Consider the following 18,725-nt stretch of genomic DNA (forward strand, 5'->3'; position numbering starts at 1 on the left):
CTCATGATCACAATCAAGACTGAGTTTCAAATATTCGTACTCATTACTGCCTGGTCTGGTCGTTCCGGTTGTATTTTTACAATAATATATATTTTAATAATACATTTTATTTATGGGCGCCTTTCAACAAAAAAACCCAAGGACACCTTGCAAGCAGAATTCATAATAAAATATAAAACATAGAATTACAAAGCAGTCTTTGTGATGAAAACTAAACTTTTTTTAAAGACCTCTGTTGGAGGAAGAAGTCCTCTCGTTTACATATTTCAGCCTATAGATGAACATTTGGAGGTGTTTTATATGTGATTTTATGACATCAGCAAGATTGGCAACTAAAACTTTATGATAAGTCTTAAAGGGGACATATTACAAAAAAAAATCCACTTTTAAAGTGTTTTTGAAAATTTATTTGGGCAACCTGATCCACAAAATCTAAAATAAATCCATTCAGTCCTTAGTTTGTGGTCCACTTAAGTCTTACAACACACATAAAAATGCTCACTTTCAAATGTTCCCAGTTTGTGACATCACAAGTTGGATTCTGGTTATAAAATCCCCTCCCATGATATCTCCACCCATGGACTCCACCTCCAGCCAAGGAGTAAAACTTTTGCTCAGGTCTGCCAATTTTATTCTCTGTACAGAGAAGTGATGTCTACAGGGAAAACTCAGGGGGGCGGGGTCATTGTATTTAAAGAGACACACTCAGAGAGAGCTGGTTTCTACAGGGTCACAAACCTCCTCTGCTGCTTGATTCATGTTATATTTGGACCAAAGCTCAGCACAGACGTTTCAGTTGGACCACAGGAGACAATATGTCCTCTTTAAGACAATAAATTGTCACTCGGTGCTCAGTAAAAAAAAGAGTGAGTTTTAATTTCATGAGTTAATAATTCTCTCTGACCATGTAGACTGAAATGATGTGTAACTGTGAGATGTGAATAGGTTGTGAACTGTGGACCCCCCCCCCCTTAAATAATATATAAAGTGGGTCGAGATGAGAGAAAAACACAAGCCCAAAGCCGTCTTTGTTTTTTAAAATACCATATTAAAAAGGTTTGATTTGTTGTCACGTGACTTTGTTGTGTCTGACCAGCTTTGAACATCTCATACAAACTGTTGAAGCACGCTTCATTCGCCGGTTTTCCCCCGGGACGTGAAGGCAACATAATTACATGAGTGGGCGAGCATCTGATTGGAGGACAGCATATTTGCTGCCTTCTAATAGGCTGCCTTCGTCTCGTGCTCCGTCTGCAGCCACAGCGGGTACACCAAGCTGCGCGTGCGCTCAGTCCCTCAGCGTCGTTAAGGTGGCGGAAATAAGGAGGAAGTTTATTAAAGATAAGAAGCAAGTTTCTTCAAAATAAAAGACAAGTCATTATGATGTTTTTATGTTCTTTATTCAGCATATTTAAATCACAGACAATAAAAATGTTAGCAATTTACTCATTGCTTCAAGCAACATCTTTCAAGGACTAAATTAAAATATAACCAAAAATGACCAAAAACAACCATTCATAAATGTACATCTAAAATCTTTACACAAATCTAAATAAAATTTATATTGATTTATTTTATTTGGGATATTAATCAAAGTAAAATTCTCTTTTTCCAACAATTACAATACAAATATAATATATATATATATATATATATATATATATATATATATATATACTTCTAAATAACGCCAGTTCCTGCAGCTACATGTCCAATGTGTCCTTGAGCAACACAATTAACTCCAAGTTGCTCCTGCTGCTTTGTCCGTGGCCTGTGAATGTGTACGGATGGATGAGTTCATACTGATGGACTCTTCACTCTGCAGCAGCCTCTACCATCAGTGTGTGAATGTGTAGGTGTGACCTGCAGTGTAAAAAGAGCTGTGAGGAGTCAGAAGACTCGAAAAGCACTATACAAGCTGAAGTCCCATTTACTGCTACATGTCAAGAATAAAAATGAAAAAACTTCCCCAAAGTTTTGCTCTAGACAGGAGGTGGAGTCCATAGGTTTTGTTTTTTTTTCTCCACCAGAATCCCACTGTGACATCACAAGGGGAGCCCATTGGAAACAGTTTTGTACTTTGTCAAACAAAGGACTGGATGTGTTTTTTACACATGTTGTGGGTCAGTAGAATCTCTAGTTACCCAAATATTTGTTCGAAAACACTCCAAGTAGATTTTTCACAAAACGTCCCCTTTAAAATGTCTTTTATTTTGACACTGTGCGGCGGAAACTGTCCGTCTAAATCCGGGTTCTTGACCGCCGGTGAGCCTTTGAAAGTGTTGAGCGTGACTGCGGAGACCAGGAGAGACCAGGAGAGACCATGTCCGCCGTCATAAGCAAACTGCACTCACCTCTGCTCTCATTTAAAACTCCTTCTCCATGAAATAACAGGCACGCGGGGCCCACAGGATGGCCAACTCGGTGAGTAGCCGGCCCGAGGATTTACTCGCCATTCCGCTTTATCGGAGTCCACGTTTGGATACATTGTTTTTTCTCTGCTTTGCCACACCGGAGAGGAGTCGGTGGTTTTTTTCGAACCGAGCGAGCACGAGCCGATCCGTCTCCTGCACGAGCGGTCCAATTCAAAATCCCACTTAAAAAAAAACTTGAGATTTTTTTTTATTTTTTTGTATTTGTCCTCTTAATGACCAACAAGTCGCGTTAAACACTCGCCAATCAGCGCACGTCAGAGTGACTGGAGTGTGTTTTTTAATTCGGCCTCTTTTTCACACAATGTTCCTCAGAAAGTGGCGTGCAGACATGGGGAGCATGCCAACTTTCTACTGGGGGGTTTCTTGCATTTTCTGCAGCCGTGTTCTGACACTTTATGTGAATGTTAAGAGAACTGTTAAAAGTGTGTGATGTTATATTCATGCTAATATTACTCATGCATGTTTCTGCTCAAATGATCAGTTTAAAGTAGCACGTCCAGTTCTCGCAGGTGTGTTGGGAACATTTCGTAAACATGATTTTTCCTGTTTTTTTTTTTTAATTGATCAGTAACCCAAGCACGTTTTCTCCCAAAGGGTGCTGTTCAGGTGAAACTAGAACTTGGTCATCGAGCCCAGTTCAGAAAGAAACCCACAGTGGAAGGCTTCACCCACGACTGGATGGTCTTTGTGAGGGGACCAGAGCACAGCAACATCCAGCACTTTGTGGAGAAGGTCGTTTTTCACCTGCACGAGAGCTTCCCCAAACCAAAAAGAGGTGAGACACCTGGGCTGTCTCTGGCCCCTTTTGTTTGATGCGACTCCTTCAAAGCAGCTTTGTTTCCTGTGTGTGTGTGTGTGTGTGTGTGTGTGTGTGTGTGTGTGTGTGTGTGTGTGTGTGTGTGTGTGTGTGTGTGTGTGTGTGTGTGTGTGTGTGTGTGTGTGTGTGTGTGTGTGGAGAGTGTCTAAGGTCCAGTTGCAGAGTGCAGCTCGGATACGGTGGCTCATTAAACCGGTGATGTGTCATTTCTCTGGAAGTCTCCGAGGATCGAAGAGAGAAATTGGAAATAAAGCTTAATGGAGCAAAGTGTGTTTTTTATGGTGTGTAGGAGCTGCCTCTGAAGATGGATGTCCCCTGCAGAGCAGACTCACACCTCAGGTTGCTTCTGATCTTCCATGTCTGACAGAAGGACTCACCTCGTGTGTGTGTGTGTGTCTCCTAACAAAGCAGCGTGCTTTAAACTCCTCGCCTGCTGAAGTCAGAGTGACACTAAAACGTTTAAATCTGCAGGAATCACTGCAGCTCCTTCTTCTCGCTCCACTTGGTTGTTGATCAACATTCCTGATTTTTAAACTGATGTGATTCAAGCAAAAATCAAACAATATTGATTTTGAATATATATATATCTTAAAAAGCCGTAGTGGACCAATCTTGTTGTAATTTCTTGTTCTTGACTCCTGCACGGTGTCTGACCTGCACATTTACCTTACTGTGCGTACACAGTCTACATTTAGAGTTAAATAAATAAACATAAACAAATAGAATTGTTTGAATTGATCCCACTGCCAAGCTGGAGGCAGCTCATGGTGAGATTAGCCACCTTTTCGATTCATTGGATGTCGGAGCGGCTCTGTGGATCATCGTGAAGCGGACATGTTTAAAACGGCGTCATGAGGGAAAGATGTGGATCAGTCAGCGTGCTCCTGCTGACTCCTGATTGGTGCGGCCGGCTGTGTTTGTAGCAGTCGTGCTCTTTACGGGTTGATTTACGAGCACGCTTCAGGACTGTCTGCTCTCCATGTGCAGCGCTCAGGAGGCCTGATGCAACATCTGGAGAGGAAGGGATCAATTAATGAGCTCCTCCGGGTCGGGATGTTTGACCTCATTCAGGTTCAGGAGTTTAATAGAGCCAGCGCTCGGCATGGCTCCAGTGTTGTGTCCTCTTGTTTGTTGCTGGACGGTCCCTGATGTCCTCACGCTGCTGTTTGCTCTGGGTGTGTCTCTACCTGGACGGATGTAAACAGGGAGAGGTTGTGTCCTTTGTTTGTGTAAGCTGTTTTAAAAGACGGCCGAGATGGAAGAGACGTCGTGTTGAACGACCTGGAGACGACTTCTGGAAGGTCTCAGGACCTGGACTCGGGATTTTAAATCAAGACCAGTCCAGACCACCACTGATGGACTCAGAGATCAGAAGGACATGCCTCTTTCTAAAAGAACAATTAACTTCAATTCATTTGTAGTTTGACTTTTTTAAATATTTTTTTTAGTTTTTAATTAAAACAATTTTTTAAACATTTTTTATTTTTTTAATATTATCCTCCGGTTACGACCGCAACCTGCCTGGTGCTGCGGTCTCAGGGAGGGACACGCCCCCTGCACACAAGATTAGGATCTTTCAGGGGTACTTATGGACTTGGTCTTGACTCGTCTGGGGTCTCTGGTATGTCTTGGTCTTGATTCATGTGGACTTGATTCTGTCGTTAGCAGAGGCCTGTAGGGGGGGTTGTCACATCTGAATGATGTGGATGACGGTTCTTTCTTCAACTTAAAGAGGTGGTCTGAGTCACAGGTTTGTTAAAGGTCACATGACCTCCTCTTCATCATGTGTGTGAAGTGTGTTGTTGTAAATCCACTCTGATCCTGTATTTGATCATGTCTATAAACCCCCTCTATTTCAGCCCTGCTCAGAACAGGCTGTTTCTGTGTCTGTAGCTTTAAATATGTAAATGAGCTGTGTCTGGCCACGCCCCCTCTCTGGAAGGGCTCGGGTGTACTCGCTGCTTTCTGGCTCCATGTCCTATTGTTTACGGTGAGAAGGCAGACTCAGAGGGCAGAACAAACACCTAGCTGTGGGAGTGTCACCCACCTGGGGGAGGGGCTACTGCCCTTTGTGATGTCATGATGGGAACATCTTTTCTCATCATTGGGGGGTTTGTAGAGAGACTAGAAACAGAAAATGTGACCTTTGCCTTCCCGCGATGCCTCGAGGTGTTTTTGTTTGAAGTCTTGTGAGTAGTCATGGCTGATGGATGGACTACTGTGTGACATCACTGTGATAAATAAGCAGCTTAAAAATGGATGAACTTCCAGTTGTGAGAAAGTGCACAGCAGGTTTCTCTCTCTGTGTTTCAGTAAATCAAACGTCTGTCTGCAGATCTTGAACCGTGCGAGCTCAGATTCCTCCTGAAGGGATTCTGATCTGAAGGAGCCAGATGAGATGTAGCTCACTCCAGCTGTGTGTTGATGAATGTGACGTGAGGCTCCGAGAGAGTCGGGCCCGGAGCCCAGCAGGAGAATAGTTAACCTTCAATAAGTCTCCTGCTTTGACACATGCCATGAGATCTCTGTGAAGTCTTTGGGGCCTGCGTGTTTTTACACGGTGACGAACGGCGAGCTCCAGTGCTTCCTGATCTGTTCGGGCTGAATCCATCAGGAGAAGTCGAGTGTTTGATGTGTTCAGACTGCTCCAGGGAGTTCAGCATGCTTCAACTTAAACTATCCAGAAGTCCACTCGGTCTCCATTATTGCATTTAAGGGTGAAAACAAACGACTCGTGCGTCTGTGAAGACGGTCTGAGCGTGCAGCGGCGAGACGGCGGCCGAGGAGCGTAAAGACGGACAGTGTCATCGTCGGGTTTCTAACTTACTTGGCTAATCAGTCACTTCCTGCTAAGTGCTAATGCTAGCTCTTAAACTGAGTGGCAAATGGAGCGGCGGTCGTGAAAGTGCGACCTGCAGATTTTAATTTCCGAGGCGTCGTTTGTTTCGCGTTTTGTCGGCCATGTTTGACGACAGGTCGGCTCGTGTGGCACGCTGATGCAGCCTCTTCACGTCCGCTGCTTTTCTGATTGCACGAAACGCTGCTCTCTTTATCGACGTGGCGTCACTCACACACACACACACGCACACACACACACACACACGCACACACACACACACGTGTGTGACGAGCCGTCCTCCCACACACACACACACACCCCGCTCAGAGAAGCTGCCAGACACACGTTCAGATTAATGACGAATCAGTCAGTAAAGCTGCCACTGTGCTCCATTATTGCCGCGCGGTTAACGGGCCAGCGTTTGAGGCGTCGCCATGGAGACGGCCTAATGGCAGCGCTGCTCTGAACAAACGGAGGTAGAAAAGAAGCTCTTTTGGAAGCGGTGGAGGGGGGTGCTGTTTTGGCAGCGGCTCACGCTGCTTAAGCACCTCATTTGGAGGCCGGGCTGGCGTTTAATGGACTCTGAAGATGGCTCCTCTTCAGACGTGTCGGTGATGTTTCACAGGATCCTCACTTTTATGGAAAGATGGAAGGCGGCATAATGGGGAAGAAATGGGCGAGCTGGGTGAAAAGAGTTTTGGGATTTGTGGCGTGTGCAGAGACGAGCTGCTCTTTGTTGCTGCAGGAAGAAAAAAAAAAAACAACCTCAAACTGAGATTTGTCCCCGTTTAAAGACACGGAGACACGGAGACGGCGTCCAGCTCGCATTCTTGTATTTAAAGCCGTCATTAGAGAGGGAGGGGGGGAGGAGCCACAGGTGGGATTTGAACCCGGGCAGCCCGCCTGGAGGACCGGAGGCTAACAAACACTCGACCCGTGCTCCTCGGGTCAGAGCAGTTGTGATTGGTTATCTCTGCCCCCTCTCAGTCAGGAGGTTGCTGGTTTGAATCCCCGCCTGTTAGGGTTCGAGTTAGGGCATGGCGTGCTTCAGTCCAAACACATGCTGCGTTACCTGCTGACTCTGAACTGACTGTAGGCGTGGCCGTCTTTATACGTCAGCGCTGTGATTGGCTGGTGACCAGTCGAAGGTGTAGCCCCGCCTCTCAGCCAATGACGGCGAGGATCGGCCCCTCAAACGAGAGAGAGCGGTTTAGCTTATAATAACGGAGGAACGGCGTCTTGTTGCTTTTTAAAGACGGAGGCTCGTGCAGGACGAGGACAGACTGAGGGACTGAGCCGGTCCTGGACCAGTCCAGCAATCGTCCCGCCCATCAATAATGTGTGTTTGTGACGTCAGAGCGAGAGACGAGTGTGATTCATGATCTGCACGTGATGAAGATCACTCCAGGTCCAAAGAGCCCGAGCGCTGCAGAGGTGGACGGGTCAGAGAGACGTCTGCTGATTGGACGGATGGTCGGCCTCTGTCGCAGCTCAACTTAGAAACATCTTCCACACGCAGCACCCGGCGTGCAGCGGAGCGACCTGACGCGTTGGAGTCGACGCCTCCCCGCCGAGTGTGAGGCAGAAAATAATGGTGGACTGAAGTCAGAACAAAAGGCCCGGCTGGAGGGGGATCGCCTTTCCTTCAAGAAAGAGCGTTCTGTTCTGTTAGCCAGATTGGCGACAGTGTAAGCCCCTTACAGTGTACACACACACACACACACACACACACACACACACACACACACACACACACACACACACACACACACACACACACACACACACACACACACACATGATTGGGCCAGCATGTTAGCCCCCTGGCCGTCTCTCCTGCGCTCAGAGGAACACTCACATGAAACCTTTTAGCGTCCTGCGCTCGGCCTTAATTTGCGGCTTGTGAGCTCATACCACATAAGTCAAGTCAGCGCGGCGACCTGCACGCCGCATCCAGATCCCCGGGCGGAAATCTGCGCCGCATTCCTCCCGCTCTTTGCTGTGGCTTTGCTAATGTGAGCGCCGATGATGCACGCATTGATATCCAGCAGGAGACGGAGGAGGCTTCCTCTGCACGTGTGTGGCATCATCATCTTCATCATCTTCATCATCTTCATCATCATCATCAGAGAGAGAGATTAAAAGCATGTGTGCAGAAACGTAGAGAGAGAGAGAGAGAGAGAGAGAGCAGACAGACGGCGAGGAGGAGGAGCCTCGTGACGAGTCGCCTGTAAGCAGATTGAAAGAGGCGGCGTTGACGCAGCAGACGGCCCCGGGACAGGTTCTGCTTCAGGAGGGGGGGACAGGTTCTGCTTCAGGAGGGGGGGGACAGGTTCTGCTTCAGGAGGGGGGGGACAGGTTCTGCTTCAGGAGGGGGGACAGGTTCTGTTTCAGGAGGGGGGGGACAGGTTCTGCTTCAGGAGGGGGGGGACAGGTTCTGCTTCAGGAGGGGGGGACAGGTTCTGCTTCAGGAGGGGGGGGACAGGTTCTGCTTCAGGAGGGGGGACAGGTTCTGTTTCAGGAGGGGGGGGACAGGTTCTGCTTCAGGAGGGGGGACAGGTTCTGCTTCAGGAGGGGGGACAGGTTCTGCTTCAGGAGGGGGGGGACAGGTTCTTCTTCTCCTGAAACTCAAGAGTCAGAAGTTCAGGACTGAAATTAAAGGGACAGAAGAAGAAGAAGAGCTACTGAAATATTCAGTCTTCTGTTGTTGAACATGCTGCGCACACACACACACACACACACACACACACACACACACACACACACACACACACACACACACACACACACACACACACACACACACTCTGCAGCATTAAAGCTAACTGAACGTACCTGTAGGCCGTCTGATTTCTGTCGCACACGGTCTCTGCTCGTTTTCAGGAAACCACGGCGAGCGTGTCACGGCGAGCGTGTCACGGCGAGCGTGTCACGGCGAGCGTGTCACGGGCGAGCGTGTCACGGCGAGCGTGTCACGGCGAGGTGATAAACATGGAGCAGCCGTTGATTTTTCCTGTCATGAATGCAAAGAAGAAGAAGAAGCAGGCCGCTGAGTCAGCAGATCAGACCTGCATGTGTCGCTGAACACGGACAGACGGGATCATAGAACAGGAAGTGAGCTGTAAACGGCGGGTCAATGAAAGGAGGCAGCAGGAAGTGGTTTATTGGAGCCGTCTGCTGGCAGCTCTTTCACTCCTTTCTCAGCCAGCCGGCCCGTAAAACATTTGTCTTTTATTTACGGCACCTCCACACAGCAGAGCTGCAACATTTCACTCTCTAATGACGCCGCAGCCTCTCGCTCTCAGAACGCCACCGACGCTGCTGCTGCTGCTGCTGAAGCGTTTCTCGGCCCGTGGCGAGCTGTGTGTGTGTGGTTACAGGCGTGTTAGTCGTTAACGGATCAGACCGTGAAGCTCCTGTGTTTGAATTCTTTGATCCTGGTCTCATTTTTACCCCGTTGATCAGAGAGAGAGATTCAAACCCGGACTGCCCACTTGGCGTCCCTAACCACTGGGCCACAGCTCCAGGTGGCGTCTCTGGGGAGGGAAGAGACGCCACCTCTCCATCTGTGTTTGCTCCCCTGAGGGGGGCGGGGCTTCACACCTGCGTGGGTGGAGTCCTAGAGGTGCAGATGGTGTTTTTGCAGATTCTTGTTTTTCTTTGTGGTTTTGGTTTTGGTGACCCCCCCTCCCCCCGACTCGACACCTGCGAGTCTCTGGTCCAGTGGGTCGTCTTCCAGCACGACAAGAATGAGTCTGGTCTTTAATCCCGGCGGTCTAATCTGGACCCAGTTTGAGTTGTGGGCTCTTGCTGTTAGCTGATTAGCGCGGGGTCGTTAGCGCGGGCAGAGGGAGACGACTGGAGTGTGAGGTTGTTTTTAAGGGACTGTGCTCAGTCATCCCTACTGAGCTGCTAATCACCACCCGCCATTGTTAGACCGCTCGGTGTGAGAGAGAGAGAGAGAGACCGCCGCCGCGCCGCCACCGGGCCAGTCTCACCTCCTGCAGCAACACGCCGTTTCCCCCCGTTTACATCTCAGGACTGTTTCTTTATGTTTTAATGTAAAAGATGTTTCAGCTCCTCTGCAGAGAGCCGAACATGAGCGCCTGCTAGCTGCGCGTGAGGCTAACGTGAACGCTAACACGAGGCTAACCGTCTCGGTGATGTCACCTCTCTCTTTATAAAGAGTTTGTCAGCTGCTCTTCTTCTTCTTCTGTTTTTAGTTGATGTTATTGGTCTGTGAAGAAGTCGGTGGGTTTTTAAGGGGTCGATATCGGCGTGTCCAGCGACTCAGCTAATTACATCTCAGACATGCTGATGCACCATCATGTTCACTTATTTTTCAGCCGAGTGACCATCTTCTCTTTGTTATAAATCTTTGTTTATATAAATGTGAATATCGACATTTATCTGTAAAGTTATCGGCCTCAAACATGACGCATCGATCGACTCGTGTGTGAAACAAACAGACGTCGTCAGTTTTAAACGCTGACGGCTCCAGTTGGACCTTCAGAACCTTTTTTTCCCCGCTGAAGCTGAATGTTGGCCGAGAGTTTAAGACGGCGAGGAGGAGCCCGTTAAAAACGTTTGACCCGACGGGGGCGGAGCCTGTTTCATCAGTCTTATTGTTTCTGATTTAATTAGAAGTTTTTTTTTCAGTTTGTCGTTTTAAAAAAACATTTTGGATTGAAGATGTTTTGTGCGGCACACGTGCTGAGCTGGATGTGTCCATTAGGACGGCGGCGGCGGATTAAGAGTAAATGAGCGGAAGCAGGAGCACAAGCCGGAGTGAAGCGGCGTTGTCTTTTGTCTCGGCCTCATTACGACCCGCTCTCTGCAGAGAGGCCAAATCCACAGTGACCGGCATTGTTCTGTGATTGGCACCAGGGTTTGAACCGCGCTCCGTCCCCCGCTTTGAACGCCTCTCTGACCACGGGCCAGTCTCCCCGTCACAGGTCAGCGCTCGCTTTGTGCGTCTCCTTCAGATGACGTTAACCTTTTCAGAGCTGAACCGCTGACCCCGGCCGCACACGCCGCTCGGACTTAACCTCCACGCTCGCCGCTCGTCTCCATGCACCGTCTGAAGCGCTTCACGTCCGTCCTCTGTGAACGCGGCAGGAGAGAGGCGGGAATAACCGGACAGGATCCGTGTGATGGAATCATCATGGATCCAGAGTCGGACACGTAGAGACGAAATGAATAGATCAGCATGTGAGGAGCTGCAGAAGTTACAGATGTTGTCTGAACATTCACTGACATACAAACACAGTTAGCACAGTTAGCACAGTTAGCACAGCTGACAGAAAGGTTAGCCTTCAGATATGATCAATAATCAATATACAATAAATAATCAATTGACTGTTGGAGTGCTCTTTAGCCAAACAAAGACAAACATGAGCAAAAGAACGATGAAGAAACTTTTCCCACTTTCTACTTTGCTTCCTGTCGCTGCTGACTCCCAGAACCACCCAGAACCAATCACTGTGGCCCGTTCAGTCCACTCTGTGGAGAGGTTGAGGGTTCAGTCCCGGACTCCTGCAGCCACGTGTCCAACGACTCCTTGAGCAAGTCACACAGCCCCGAGTTTCCTCGTCTACCGTTTGACCTCAGAGGCAAAGAAAAGTTTCCGCGCCAGGTCAGAACCCCTGAAGTGACCCGGTATCAGCCTCACTCCATGTGCGCTGAATACATCTGATCGTGACATCACGTCTGCCCGCTCCTCCACGCTCGGAAGAAGGACGCACAAACGCGTGTTCGCCGCGTCGCGGGGGAGGCGGTTCTTCTCCTCGTGGTCGGGGGAGCGTGAGGCGGTTCTTCTCCTTGTGGTCGGGGGAGTGAGAGGCGGTTCTTCTCCTTGTGGTCGGGGGAGTGAGAGGCGGTTCTTCTCCTCGTGGTCGGGGGAGCGAGAGGCGGTTCTTGTCCTCGTGGTCGGGGGAGCGAGAGGCGGTTCTTCTCCTCGTGGTCGGGGGAGCGTGAGGCGGTTCTTCTCCTCGTGGTCGGGGGAGCGTGAGGCGGTTCTTCTCCTCGTGGTCGGGGGAGCGTGAGGCGGTTCTTGTCCTCGTGGTCGGGGGAGCGTGAGGCGGTTCTTCTCCTCGTGGTCGGGGGAGCGTGAGGCGGTTCTTCTCCTCGTGGTCGGGGGAGCGTGAGGCGGTTCTTGTCCTCGTGGTCGGGGGAGCGTGAGGCGGTTCTTCTCCTTGTGGTCGGGGGAGCGAGAGGCGGTTCTTCTCCTCGTGGTCGGGGGAGCGTGAGGCGGTTCTTGTCCTCGTGGTCGGGGGAGCGTGAGGCGGTTCTTGTCCTTGTGGTCGGGGGAGCGTGAGGCGGTTCTTCTCCTCGTGGTCGGGGGAGCGAGAGGCGGTTCTTCTCCTCGTGGTCGGGGGAGCGTGAGGCGGTTCTTCTCCTCGTGGTCGGGGGAGCGAGAGGCGGTTCTTCTCCTCGTGGTCGGGGAGCGTGAGGCGGTTCTTGTCCTTGTGGTCGGGGGAGCGTGAGGCGGTTCTTCTCCTCGTGGTCGGGGGAGCGTGAGGCGGTTCTTCTCCTCGTGGTCGGGGGAGCGAGAGGCGGTTCTTCTCCTCGTGGTCAGGGGAGCGTGAGGCGGTTCTTCTCCTCGTGGTCGGGGGAGCGAGAGGCGGTTCTTCTCCTCGTGGTCAGGGGAGCGTGAGGCGGTTCTTGTCCTCGTGGTCAGGGGAGCGTGAGGCGGTTCTTCTCCTCGTGGTCGGGGGAGCGAGAGGCGGTTCTTGTCCTCGTGGTCAGGGGAGCGTGAGGCGGTTCTTCTCCTCGTGGTCGGGGGAGCGAGAGGCGGTTCTTCTCCTCGTGGTCAGGGGAGCGAGAGGCGGTTCTTCTCCTCGTGGTCAGGGGAGCGAGAGGCGGTTCTTCTCCTCGTGGTCAGGGGAGCGTGAGGCGGTTCTTCTCCTCGTGGTCGGGGGAGCGAGAGGCGGTTCTTCTCCTCGTGGTCAGGGGAGCGTGAGGCGGTTCTTCTCCTCGTGGTCGTCCTGGGTTCATTGGATGGCGAGCTGCTGAATGGGCTCTTTTAGCCCGCTGTAATTGAACTTGACCCTCCTGCACAATTAACTCTAACCCACAATATTTGCTCAGCGGTCTCGGGTTCTGGATGGCTCGGCCCCAGCGGTGAGGTCGACCTCGCTGTTGTCAGCCCGGCCATCAATCACTGAACGGGGAGGCGGGGGGGCGGGGCCTGGACAGGACATCAGAGAGAGATGTGTGTTCAGTGCAGAGGACGACTCGAGGGGCTCCTCTGAGGTTTCCTCTCTGCTCCCTGATTGGCTCAGCGGTCCATGTTGGAGTCCACTGAAGTTTGGCGCCGGCTGTTTGCGCGGGTTCTGTTGGACCTCTCTGACATGATCCGTTTGCTTCTTTTGCTCGGATCGTCACTTTTTCTTCTTGGACTTAATTGGTGGTTTTGCTGCAGCGTCCTCGGGGAGAGAGAGTCTGACAAACACACACGCCTCTAGGGGAGGAACACCTGAGCTCACCTGGAGTTTGTTTGTCTTTAAGGACCCCTGAGAGTGTGTGTGTGTGTGTGTGTGTGTGTGTGTGTATGTGGGGGTCTTCACCTGAACATAAAGAGGAAGGTGTTTTTAAATCTGGAGCAGCTGACTCCCTCCACAGAGACGGATGCGTCTCCTGCAGGAGCGCGTTAGCTTCAGTTGCTTTGTATATAAAGCCTCTCAGTGAGGAGGTTGCTGGTTTGAATCCCTGTCTGTTTGGAGTCTGCATGTTACCTGCTGTGAATTAACTGTAGGTGTGTGAGAGTGTCTGTCTCTGTATGTCAGCCCTGTGATTGGCTGGTGACCAGGTGTAGCCCCGCCTCTCATCCAATGACGGCTGAGATCAGCACCAGCCCCTCAAACAGGAAGTGTCAGATGATGGATTATTACTTATTTTAGATTGTGTAAAAACACTTTTCTCCTATCTACACACACACACACACGCACGCACACACGTGCTGGTGTTTGCACGCACAGACTGAAGCTGTATGCTGAGCTCTGATTGGATAAAAGCGTTTGTGTTAATGGCTCCTTTGTCTTTCGTGGCAGTGTGCAAAGACCCGCCGTACAAAGTGGAGGAGTCGGGCTATGCAGGCTTCATCCTGCCCATCGAGGTGTACTTCAAGAACAAGGTAGGTCCAGCTTCCTCACTCGGCCCAAGCACGTCGTCATGGTAACGCCCTGACTGTTTCCTCTCTCTCTCTCTCTCTCTCTTTTATCAGGAAGAGCCGAAGAAAGTTCGCTTTGATTACGACCTGTTCCTGCACCTGGAGGGCCACCCGCCTGTCAATCACCTGCGCTGCGAGAAGCTCACCTTCAACAACCCCACGGAGGAGTTCAGGAGGAAGCTGCTGAAAGCCGGAGGGGTGAGAGAGAGACACACACACACACACACACACACACACACACACACACACACACACACACACACCCCTGTCAGTGTATCCCCCCCCCCCCCCCCCGCAGTCTGCAGCTTTTATGACTTTAGCTAAGTGCTCTCTATTTACTTTGCCTTGCACGCCCCCCCCCCCCCTCCCCCTCGTTCTCTTTAATCAGTTCATCTGTTCAGTTTCAGCTTCTCTCTCGTGTCTTGAACTTAAACATCAGAGCTTCAGTCCGTTGTGACCTCGTAGTGTTCAGTGTGCAGATCTGGGTGGGCGGCGGTCTCTTCCAGCTGATGACCTCGGAGCGTTCCTGCAGCGTTGGAGATGCTAACTGTCTGCTCTCTGTCTTTCACAGCAACGTGATCCTCACAAGAGAAGCTCTGAAGACTCCAAAGTAAGACTCCCGTGCCCCCCCCCCCCCCCTTAAAGCTCACATTTAGAAGTGTTAAGTGGAGCGATTGTCGATGTGTGAGCTTCATCAGGCTGCTCCAGACTTTATTTATTATTGTTGTTGTTGTTGTGCTTCTCCGTGGTTTGTTTTGGTCGCTGATTGTGCCGCACGTTTTCTCTCTGTGTGAAAGTCTGGTGAGCAGCTCAGCCGGGACCTCCATGTTTTTACTCATCATATAATGACTTTCATGTGATGGGGAGTGTTTAAAGTCTCTCTGTACAGCGTGAAGCTAACCATACAAACGGCTCGCCGTGACGTTTGTACTTCTTTAAATCGCTCTAAAGACTTGAAGGTCTCGGGTCAGTCCTGATCCTGGTCCGTGTGCTCTGGACTACGACGCTACACGCTGTAGAGAGCAGAGACAGAAAAGTTAAATGAAATAGTTTTAAATAGATTTATTTTATTATTTTATCTATTGTATTGTATTTTGAAAAATAAATCATAAATAATTCATCTGTAGATATAAAAAAGTGTGTGTGTGTGTGTGTGTGTGTGTGTGTGTGTTCTCAGGTGATGGTGATGCAGGAAGGATCCACCTCTCTGTTCGGTCAGCACCTGAAGCTGCCCTCGCTCCCCTCCACCTTCTCCGACCCAAAGAAGAGCAAGAGCTTCCACGGCTCAAAGGTCAGGGTCCTCCCCCCCCCCCCCCCCCCCCCCCCTCTCCTGTGACTCCTCCCCCCTCCTGTGACTCCTCCCCCCCTCCTGTGACTCCTCCCCTGTGTTTAAACTCTGGGCTTTCACACACCTCCACCTTCAGCTGTACCAGCTGCTCGGGTTTAACTCGGCTGTGTTCACGCTGGAGGCGGCGGCGTAGAATAAAAACATTGTGGTGCGTGTCAATAAGCCGCCATGTTGTTTCCATTATGTTATTTTTAGTCTCTTTAAATAGTGTCATTTAAGAGCCGCGTTAGGAGAGGCCCGCTTCACATGGAAACACTTTCCAGTCCAAACAGTCCGTGTGTGATGAATTACTCCTGGAGCAGCAGCTCTCTCTCGCTCTCTCCCTCTCCCTCTCTCTCTCTCTACCGCTCGCTCTCTCTCTCTCTCTCTCTCTCTCTCTCTCTACTGCTCCCTCTCTCTCTCTCTACCGCTCGCTCTCGCTCTCTCTCTCTCTACCTCTCTCGCTCTCTCGCTCGCTCTCCCTCTCTCGCTTGCTCTCCCTCTCTACCTCTCTCTCTCTCTCTCTCTCTCTACCGCTCTCTCGCTCTCAGTCTCTCCCCCTCTCTCTCTCTCGCTCTCAGTCTCTCTCTCTCTCTCTCTCTCTCTCTCTCTCTCCCCCTCTCTCGCCCATATGCTGTGAATTATTGCTCTTGTTTTACACTGAATCAGATAAACTTGAAATAAATCAAAAGTTCTCTGTTTGAGAGGAGAAATCTTCTTCTGCAGGTTTCTGTGTGAACAGTGACTAACAGTGGAGTCATGTTTGTGTCTGTCGGGAGAGACGGACACAGTTCACCATGACGGTCTGATCCGGATCTCATTCAGGGTTTTAAACATCTGAGGGAGCTGAAACCTTCCTGCAGGTGTGAACACACACACCCGGAGTGTTTCCTCCCAGCGCTCTGCTGCATGAAGCTGCCGTGAGCTGGGCTGCGACCCTCGCTCACGTGCACTTCCTGCCCGTGCACGCTTTGCAGGAGGTGTGCATGCACGAGTCAGTTCTGTCTCACTAACATGACTCAGCGTAGGGGGAGGAGCCTGACATGCAGGTTCCTGGCTCGGTGGGTCCAGTGATGGTGCCAGACGTCCTGAAGGTCGACCCCCTGCTGTGCTGCCAAAGCAGACATTAGTCCTGTTTCCTGGAAAGTAACGGTGCATTCAGGGGGAGTGTGCAGCTTTTGGCGTGCTCTCCGTTCCTCTCGCCGTGGTCGTTCTCGTCCCGGCGGTGATTTACGTGAAGTGGGGTCACCTGCTAACCTGCTAATGTCACGGTGCTGAAAGCGTCTTTAAAAAGTGACACCTCGGTGATCTGGTGCGTTTCCCCTCCAGACCACTGAAGCAGGTTTATGTCGGGGGAGGAGCAACCAGCTGCAGGTCACAGCGAGCTGGCAGCTTTACATCCTGAGGTCAGAGGTCACGGGCAGATGGACCAAATAAAAGGTTTTAAAGGTGCTCGGTTGAAGTTGTTGCACACCCTGTCGTCTAGACGGCTTTAATGGCTTTACTGCGCTGATGAAATATTGAGGAGGTGAGACGGGAGGAATGCGTTTCCTCTTTTCTCCACGCCGCCCTTCACTCCTCCTCTTCTCAGGCCTCCTTCACCCGAGTCTGCTCCCTACATGGGGGGTCAGGAGACCCTTTAGACCCTCTCTAAAGAATGGACCAAACCGTACCAATCCTTTCCCATCATTCCGGTCACTTCCTGTCCACCAGATTTCCAACTCTATCCACTTCCTGATCTCTAAAATAAAAGGCATACACATGTAGCCTGGTGGTTATTCCACGTGCTCCGTGTACAGCGACCGTGGGTTCAAATCTCACGCAAACTGCGTCTTTGGGCCTCAGAACATTTGAAGAAACTTTTATTTTCCTGCAGTTTTATTGTATCTGCACTGTTCCAGCCCTGCATGTGAAAAATGCACACAGATGTCATGTCTGCCAGAATCGACCTCGTCTGCAGCAGAGAAACAGGCTGACATGGTTGCATTGTTATCTTTGGGGGTAAATGTGTTAATAAAGTTAGCTAGCTAGCTAAAGCCTGCACACACAATCTTTGTCTACTTTTTACATATTCAGAACCTGAAGGATGTCAAAAGGAATTGTGCACCAGTTTCTAGAAACAGGAAGTTCCCATGCAGCTGCCATCTTGGAGTTTGTCAGCGACGATGTAAAATGCCAAGAAGCATCCAAACCTGATGATTATCTTTTAGCCTTGTGTCTCATTTTTCTATCCTTCAATCCACAGGATGGTTCCAAAGGAGGTGGCCCCGCCCTTCTCACCACCGCCACGACCACCACCAGCACCAACAGCAGCAGCTTCTCCAAACTCCACAAACCATCCAAGGACCACAAAGAAAAGCCTCCAAAAGACTTGAAAGAGCCCAAAAGTGCCTTCAGAGACTCTGGCTGGGATTCCAGCAAAGCCCCCAAAGAACCTTCCAGGAAACCCAAAGAGAACCAGCCACTGAGAGACATCAACCCTAAGATGGGCTTCAAGGAACCCAAGTCTCTGTCCAAGGAGCACCGGACTGAAGGGATGACCCACGGGTCAGGGCTCAACAAGCGTCTGTCGACAGACGCCGACGATCATGTGACCAAAAAACGTAAAAAGGGATTTGTGGATTCATCAGGGAAGCCGATATCTGACGCTCAGCTTTCGGATAAGAAACTCTTGAAGGATAGATCGCAGATCCGAACGAGTAAATCGAGACCAGAAGGGGAGGAGACAGAACGCAGGAAGGTTTCCACACTCCCGCCATTCCAGGGACTGGTGGACCCCAACGACTCTGATATGGAGGATCATTCCAACAAATCGGATGTAAGTAGAGCTTGTTTTTCTGATTTTAGAAGAATGGATCTGTTTCAGTTGGGAGTTCTGACCCTGTGCCGTGTTTCACAAATTACGGGTCTATTTGACCGGCCCGGTACACCTTGGATATTAGCTTAGGACAGGGGTTCCCAGATTTGGCCCTGCAGAGGACCCCCATGCATTACGATGGCACCTTAAGACCGAGAACACTTCACTGCTGCTGGCTCATGATGACGAGTTTCCCTTCATGACATCACAAAGGGCAGTAGCCCCTCCCCCAGGTGGGTGACACTCCCACAGCTAGGTGTTTGTTCTGCCCTCTGAGTCT

At 50.4% G+C, this 18,725-nt stretch overlaps 1 protein-coding gene across 2 annotated transcripts; it reads left to right on the forward strand.

Annotated features, from left to right (window-relative positions):
- Positions 1-2,241: 2,241 nt before the first annotated feature.
- mllt3 (MLLT3 super elongation complex subunit) lies at positions 2,242-18,550 on the forward strand. 2 transcript variants are annotated; one of them, XM_079373120.1, is made up of 7 exons: positions 2,242-2,424; positions 3,030-3,210; positions 14,143-14,225; positions 14,316-14,459; positions 14,833-14,871; positions 15,439-15,552; positions 17,834-18,550. In XM_079373120.1, the coding sequence occupies exons 1-7, from the start codon at positions 2,413-2,415 to the stop codon at positions 18,533-18,535; spliced, it is 1,275 nt and encodes a 424-aa protein (XP_079229246.1). In that variant the 5' UTR covers positions 2,242-2,412; the 3' UTR covers positions 18,536-18,550. The 2 variants fall into 2 exon arrangements, with proteins under 2 accessions (XP_079229246.1, XP_079229247.1); XM_079373121.1 differs by lacking the exon at positions 2,242-2,424 and adding an exon at positions 2,718-2,944.
- Positions 18,551-18,725: the final 175 nt, after the last annotated feature.

Source organism: Symphodus melops, assembly GCF_947650265.1.
Source record: "Symphodus melops genome assembly, contig: scaffold_280, whole genome shotgun sequence".
In the NCBI taxonomy this organism is placed as follows: Eukaryota; Metazoa; Chordata; class Actinopteri; order Labriformes; family Labridae; genus Symphodus; species Symphodus melops.